Below are 7,941 nucleotides of genomic sequence, written 5' to 3'. Positions count from 1 at the left end.
GTATTGGGAGGTGACGTCACTCACAGACGACCGTGCCGAATGCTTGAGGTAATCGGTAAAGTTTTCGCTAAAGGCAGCTGCTAATCAATCCGTGCCTGTGTCAATGAACAGACGACCTTCTTGGCACAATACATAATTCTGTCTTTTTGACCCCAAATGCAGTGATTATCCCCTGAAGTTGCATTTAGATCACAATTTATGCATCCACATATGGAAAACGCAATTGAAAATTCAATTTGCAATTTCTTTTGAAAAAAAGTCCTGAATATTCTTCCATACATAGGTTCATAGAAGGAAGTTATTTCAAACCCTCGATTGACATTATACTGTGAGTTTGGAGTAAAAATATGTTGTTATTTGCATATATTGTTGTACTTTGACACAGTACCACTAAGTAGTGATGGGAGAAACAAACCTTTTCAAAGCTTTGAATTAAATTAACCAATTGCTTTGCAAAATGATTCACTATTTAAAATCGTTCAAACTCCTTACACTGCTGGCACCAGCTACTAAAAACTGTGTAAATGCAGCAAAAACTTAGGCTAAAACATGCATTTAAAAACAGCTTTTACAAACCAGTGTTAATTTGGTTGACGAATAATTTTTGTCCTAATTTTCGTCAACATTTTTTTTCACCGACGAAAACGAGATGATGACGAACTAAAACTCGTTTTGAATAACAAAAACTATAACGAAAATCTATTGACATTTTCGTCAACGAATAAAAACTAGACGAAAATGTTAGGGAGGGACGATTTGGGAAGAGATTCGGGAAGAACGAATCTGCTGCATAATTACGAGGTTAGATGTGTACATATGAACCAGCAGGACATAAGCTAACATCCACTTGCTGCACGTCTCATAAAACGTACAGAAATGTCGATATCTGGGAGTAAGAGAAGAGCAGACATATGGATAAATCTGACGACGCAAAAGAGAACTCAGTTCAGTCCGGTTTTCTGAGCGCACACACCGAAGCAGCGCCTCTCACACAGCACACGAGTACTCTTTTGCGTCTCATGAACCGAGAAATACATACAAATTGATGACGAATTGTCTGTTTTGACGAGTATTCACGTAAACACTCAGTTATGTCTTATGTGAACATAAACAGTTGGGAGAATGTTGGACGTGTATCAGTACATTGCATCCGTGTATCCGGTTTTAAATGGACAGCAACCTAATTTAGTTGCTATTGTCTGTGGCATTGATGTTAATCAACCAACAAAAGAAAGACAGAACATCACTCATTGCTCTTGACTGAATCACTTTAGTAGCCCTAAAGACTAATCTAAATGTATTTATAGAAATAAATATGTCTGCTTGAAAGAATGAAGAATATGGTAAACAAGTCGTTATAAAGAATGCATAATTATCCTATATAACCATTGGTATTTCATTAAAAAGAAGACCATGTTCTTGTTCTTTATGAGAAGTGGTTTTATTTAATTTTAACATAAAGGCATGTTGTGTGTCACCACAGTTAAATCGGTGTCTATCATGAATAAAACCTTAATATCAAACCAAGTGAATTTGGAAACCCATTAGATTTTAGCCGACTAAATTTACTGTAGATTTAGTCGACTAAAATCTTATGATATTTAGTCGACTAAAACTTTTTCTCTTAAGCCATAAGAGACTATTAACTACTAATATTTTTTTGTAAAATAAATAGCATTGATAAATAAATAACAACTGGACTGATAATAGCATTATTTGTGTTTTCATGATTTCTAACGATATTGCTATATATCCAATAAATTATGTGAATTCTTTTGAATACAATAATCGTGTAGTAGAATCTGATATCGTGACAAACCTAACATTGCCCTAGTAACCACCTAGAAACTATTTTGATCCCCATAGCAATTGCCTGACAACCACCTAGAAACCATCTAGAACACACTAATAACAACCTAGAAACCACCTTACAGAACAACAACAGCTAATTATCTCTAAGTCACTATCATCACTAGTCAATCATCAATCACTAGTAATCATCTAGCAAACATCCAGAGCATCCTAGGAGTTGGCAAGGAACTAGATAGAACACACTAGCAACCACCCAGAACACCCTAGTAATTGCTTAGCAACTACCTAGAAAAGCCTAGCGATCATCTGTAAGTGCCATATCAATGTGACATCTATTAGTTGTCAGTGCAACTAGCAGTTTCACTGAGTGATTTGTGTTGTCGGGGGAAATCAATGCTACTTTGGAGTCTTCTTGGCTTCCTGTTTCATTTCCTGTGATGACTGTCTCTTCAGGCATGACTGAAAGCCAGTGAAACCTGTTGAAGAGAACGTCACATCTATCTGATCTCTAGACATGATGCCAACACTATAGAAATGTTTGCCCTGTAACAGCGCATTTTATTACTTGAGGTAATGGCACCATTGCCCAGACGAAAAGAGCTGGTGTCTTCTCTTTGGTCTATTTTTGTGCAGCTACCCAGATGTGTAGAAATTATACCCACAATCCCCTGCTGCCTTGCTTATTTGTGGGTGTGACAACAATAACTGCTGAAAAGTTGGCTTGTACTAGTTTAAAAGTGCAGTTATGAGGGTTCCAAAATAACATTTTGTAGGTGTAAGATAAAAAAAAGACTTACCCCAGTGTCTCATATTCTCTGTGGTAACTTGTTTTTTTTGGGTGTAAGACCCATCTCTTTCTCACCCACCCACACTCGGTGAAATAGCTCACGGTGGGCTTTAATAAATAAAAGGATAAAGCTGTGCAGATGATTAAATGGTGGTTTCAGTCGCACTAATACGAGGTGTTTGAGTAATGGCGTCCCGTCGTGAGCAGGTGGGAGCGGGTTGATGCAGAGCCAGCGCCTGGACACAGACCTTACGCGTGTGTTCATCCAAACCCAGCTGCTGGGAAACATTTATTACCGGCCTGTTGTTCCTGGACCTCTGCACCTGCTGTGAACAATGCCCCGTTCTCTCTCTTTTTCTCTGGCGACAAAATGAGAACAACAACTTCATTTCATGTTTATTTCACCTGATGCGGCGTTAATACATGTGTGCCAGATCAGTGGTGTCATCTTTTGTGGATGTTATTAATGAGAGCAGTTCTTTTTGTAGATTATCTGTGTTAAAATGATCTTTGTTAAATCTGGAAGTTACCAGTTCTGGTAGAGGTCTGCAGAGACATTATTTTGATGGTGGAAGCCAGACAGTAAACAAGACCTTGCCACTGACCTGACCCAACCTAATTTTAAAGTGGAGCACATTGTTCAATATATTTGCTCCGTATTTATACACTGCTGTTAAAAAGTTTGGGATCGGTAAGGTTTTTTTTTTTTTTTTTTCCTCAAATAAAGTCTGTTATGCTCAAGGTTGCATTTATTTGATAAAAAAAAAATAGTATTGTGAAATATTATAATATTTTAAAATAATGTAGAATAATTCTGATTTTTTTTATCATCCATTACTCCATTACGGTCTTCATGCCACATGATCCTTCAGAAAGCATTTGATTTTTTTTTGTATCGGGATAGTTTTTCAGGAGTCTTTGATGAATAAAAATGAATGAACGAGCATCTTTTTATATATAAAATATATTTTGTGTAATATAGATCCTAATATAGTAACAATATTCTCAGTTTGAAAAAGACAGGTAGATGCCCATTCTCCTCATATATGTGGCCATTATTATTAGACAGTAAGGGAACTGTTTGGTTTGTTCTGATCCTGTGAAGCAGCTTGATATTTCTGCTGTTATACGGCTCAGTTATTCTGATCTAATGCCTAGTGACCTCTCAAAATTGCTGTTACATCACTTCTATTGCCCTTTTTATGTCTTTTATGTCTTTATAACGTTTTCTGGATCCCTTTGCTAATGGAAAAAACAAATATATTAGGGAAATGATCAGATCTAAAAATTAATGCATCTTCCAATATGTTAATTTTAAGTTAACACGAACACTGTCAGGTAAATTTTCTCATGAGATTAAACACGATGTGTGAAGGCAACAAAGAAAATCCAAGGAAAATATCCCTAGTGAAAATAATTTCCTTAGATTTTTATTTATGTATTTATTTATTTGCTTTGTCAAATTATGCAAGAAAAAAAAAGTAATTTCTATATAGTTTTATGGTAACACTTTAGAATAGGGAACACATTCACTGTTGATGAAGAGTTTCCCCTCAATAAACTAATTTGCTGCTTATTAATAGTTAGTAAGGTAGTTAAGATTAAGTATGGAGTAGGATTAAGGGATCTAAAATATGGGCATGCAGAATAAGGCATTAATATGTGCTTAATAATACTAATAAACAATACTAATAAGTACTATTAAACATGCTTGGAATATGCATGCTAATTAACAGCTAGTTAATAGTGAGAATTTTTCCTTAAAATAAAGTGTTATTAAACTAAATACAAATTGAGATATGATTGAAATAAGTTGTTGGTTTAAAAAGTGGAAAATTATTTATGTATATGCACTGTGTGTGTATGTATGTGTATATATATATATATATATATATATATATATATATATACAAATACACACACAGGGTCAAAAGACTCTAGAATTGAAGAAAAACTCCCATGTACAACATCAGGTTTATTAATTGCCTACTCTGTGGTGTGCTTTTTCTTTTAATAATCTGAACATTATTTATAATGTGTTAGTCTGTTAGACTTAATTACATGTACATATGTTAATGGAGCATAAAGAAGAGCTCTCCTTGGCACACATACATCTTGTCACAAAACTTGTCTGAGTGTGGAAGTAAAAAATAGCCACATGGGGGAGCGTCTTGTGTGATAAATGGATTTCTGTGCTTGTAGATTTTCATGCAATCAATTACTTTATCAAGAGACTTTCTTTTCTGGGCCTGAACATCTGCTGCGTTCTCATTCTCTTGCTGTGGCAAGTAATAAGAGGAAATGTAACTTTAAATGTGACTGATATCAAACTTTTGGCCCCAAACTCTGTGAAACCTTAAAACTTTTCAGAATTCTTATTTCAGCTGACTTCAAGTTAACAGCTATTGTGCTGGATGCAGGCAAACAAACATTTTGTTGGCGAGTGCAGATCTATATCAGATTGATTTAGAGGTATCTTGTCTGGCCTGGTGTAAACATTAGCTTTTGTATTTGCTTGTCTCTTTACAGGGGTACCTGCCAGCCAATGCAGAGCGGAGAGAAAGCACATTGCATAGAAAGCGGCAGGAATATTTTGGCTTTATTGAGCAGTACTACGACTCCCGTAATGATGAACACCATCAGGACACATACAGACAGGTAACTACATTTAATTCTAGATACTCTTCCTATGATTCAGATACAAACTGGTGTTCTGTTACTCCTTATATGCATTATTAGTCCAAATTATCATATTTTTTATGTTAGAACTGTAAGATGTGCTAGATGAGATGCTATCTAAAATAAAATGAACTTTCACATATAAATTAATACTTTTATTTAGAAAGGATCCTTTAAATTGACCAAAAGTGACGATACAGACATTTATAATGTTACAAAATATTTATATTTCAGATAAATGTTGCTTTGAAATCACAGGAATAAATTACATTTTTAAATATATTCAAATAGAAAGTTATTTTAAATAGTAAAAATATTTCAAAATTGTACTGTTTTTGCTGTACTTTGGATCAAATAAATGCAGGCTTGGTGAGCAGAAGAGACTTCTTTAAAAAAAATTACAAATCTTACGTTCCAACAACTTTTGACTGGTAGTGTACATGTATTTAAAATATAATATATTTAATACACCAATTTAATATTAAAATTATGAAAAAGTAGTTTGAATCAATGATTCAACGACTCATAAACCTACGGGATGAATCAGCGTTTTTGAACCATTCTCTTGAATAAATGATTCATTCAATTATACATTTTTTAAGTCACTTTTCGCCACCTAGTGGCGAAACAATGCAATCGACAAACGTGATGTGGCAGTTACTTTCAAACGCGTATTTTCTCTATTTTGGTCGCGCCACCATAGACATCAATGTTTATATCTGAATTATAAACTTTCATCCCAGTATTTCTGTGATAATATGAATGACTTTACGACAGAAATAATACTGTGTACAGTGTTTCCCCTGCCATTATTTTGGGGGGGGCGGCTATATTTTCTCTATAGCGCCAGATCACAACAGAAGTCATTTAAAGTTGCCTTTCCTATAGAACATGTCTATACCTTCTTTTATTAAGCAAACTAATAGCCTTATGTTATTTATCTTATTTACACGACGGCATGTCATTTCGGTCTCTACGTTATGGTCGCGCTCTCTGTATCACGCACAGCGGAGTTCCGCCCGATGTGCGCGCTCACACACACACACACACACACACACAAATAAGCACACTCCCACTAGTATTTGTAAATATTAAGCCGCAAAAAGATTCCTATTTAAAAATGAATTCTGCGTGTCTCTGTGTTAATGAATGACGCAGACGCGCGGTTTTGTGTAGTACTCGTACTGAAGTGCTCGTGACGCTTCAATGAGGACATAAACACATGAGGACATAATGAGGACATTTAATGAGGACATAAACACATGAATAACATCTCCAGAACTGCTCTGAGAGTCACTTCATCAGCATTTGACCGTTTAATTTGAGTAAAACTATCCTCATGTCATACACGCACAGAAATGTAATGGTATTCACGGCAACCCGCCAAAATAAAAGTTCGGTTTAACTTGAGGGCATTGGCTGTTACTCACATATTACTACTGTTGAGTAGAATGTACGTAACTGCTACTACTACTACTACTACTAAAATTATTAAAACCTTATTTTTAAGGAATAAGCATTCAATATTTCTTCAATGTTTTAATTGTAATATTAAATGACCTTTATTTTCCAAAAAAATTTTCAAATTATTTATTTAATTTTCATTACTTAAAAGATAGATTAAATGTTTTATGCCTTAAAACAAAATGTAAATACACAACACAGAATTTCTGAGCAAAAAAATCATAAGGCTATTGTAAGAATAAATTAAACTTGTTTTATGCTTTCAAATTAGACATGCTAAACCAGAATTTGGTTACAATAACACATAAGGTTGGACAAATAAAACATTTCATAGGGCCCTAAACGTAATATTTGTTAAACTTTTAATAAATTCATGTTAAATTGTTTAAGTTTCATGATTTTAATTAATTAGACATGCTTTTTGATTAATAAAATGTAATTTAACCATTTAAAAAGGAGTGCAAAAAAAAACGCAAAGCCGTAGACCTAGGGGAAACACTGGTGTAGTTGAAAAGACTGTTTGTGAAGCTGTTTCTTAACCAAACATGGTAACTGCTTTCTGTGTGTCAGCGGCAGTGAGAACGCAGATTTGAATGATCCGGTAAGACTTTGTCAAAGGTTTAATAGACACGGGAGAATCGTTGTCATTTAGAAATGAGATCGTGTGGTTGTCTGAATCGAGATCGCGATCTTTTAACGATTAATCGTACAGCTGTAGTTGCACCCCCTTTAAATGTTGTCCCACCGCAGAACTCTCAACCCTCTCGAGTGTGTCCAACAAATTAAAATCATGCAGCATCATAATTTTGACATGTTAAATTGTTTTTCAATTGAAGTAGCGATATGTTTGAAGAAGCAATACTTTAATTTAAACAATGTTTAAATGTAATTTTTAGCCGTGTCCCACATTTTGCATGCAGCCCGGTTTTTGCATGATTTCTGTGCATTGGTGTAATGTTCCTTAAATTTGTAACGCTTGCATATTGTGGTAAACAGACAAATATACAACCTTTTTCCATTTTTCTTATTTTTTTTTTTCTTAAAGGGGTCATATGATGCGATTTCAAGTTTTCCTTTCTCTTTGGAGTGTTACAAGCTGATTGTGCATAGATAAGATCCCTGAAGTTGCAAAGACTAAAGTCTCAAACCCAAAGAGATATTCTTTATCAAAGTTAAGACTCTGCCACGCCCCCCTAAAA

General features: G+C 34.7%; 1 protein-coding gene across 1 annotated transcript in view; it reads left to right on the top strand.

Moving 5' to 3' along the window:
- Nucleotides 1-7,941, top strand: part of tbc1d22a (TBC1 domain family, member 22a) — a 149,313-nt gene that overhangs the window by 39,635 nt on the left and 101,737 nt on the right. The window contains exon 6 of the mRNA XM_016234144.1: nt 5,129-5,257. Coding sequence (XP_016089630.1) covers nt 5,129-5,257 — 129 coding nt within the window. The remainder of the gene's footprint in view (nt 1-5,128; nt 5,258-7,941) is intronic.

This window comes from Sinocyclocheilus grahami, unplaced genomic scaffold (genome assembly GCF_001515645.1).
Source record: "Sinocyclocheilus grahami isolate Dianchi unplaced genomic scaffold, SAMN03320097.WGS_v1.1 scaffold445.1, whole genome shotgun sequence".
In the NCBI taxonomy this organism is placed as follows: Eukaryota; Metazoa; Chordata; class Actinopteri; order Cypriniformes; family Cyprinidae; genus Sinocyclocheilus; species Sinocyclocheilus grahami.
This window is presented reverse-complemented; position numbering and strand designations above follow the sequence as displayed.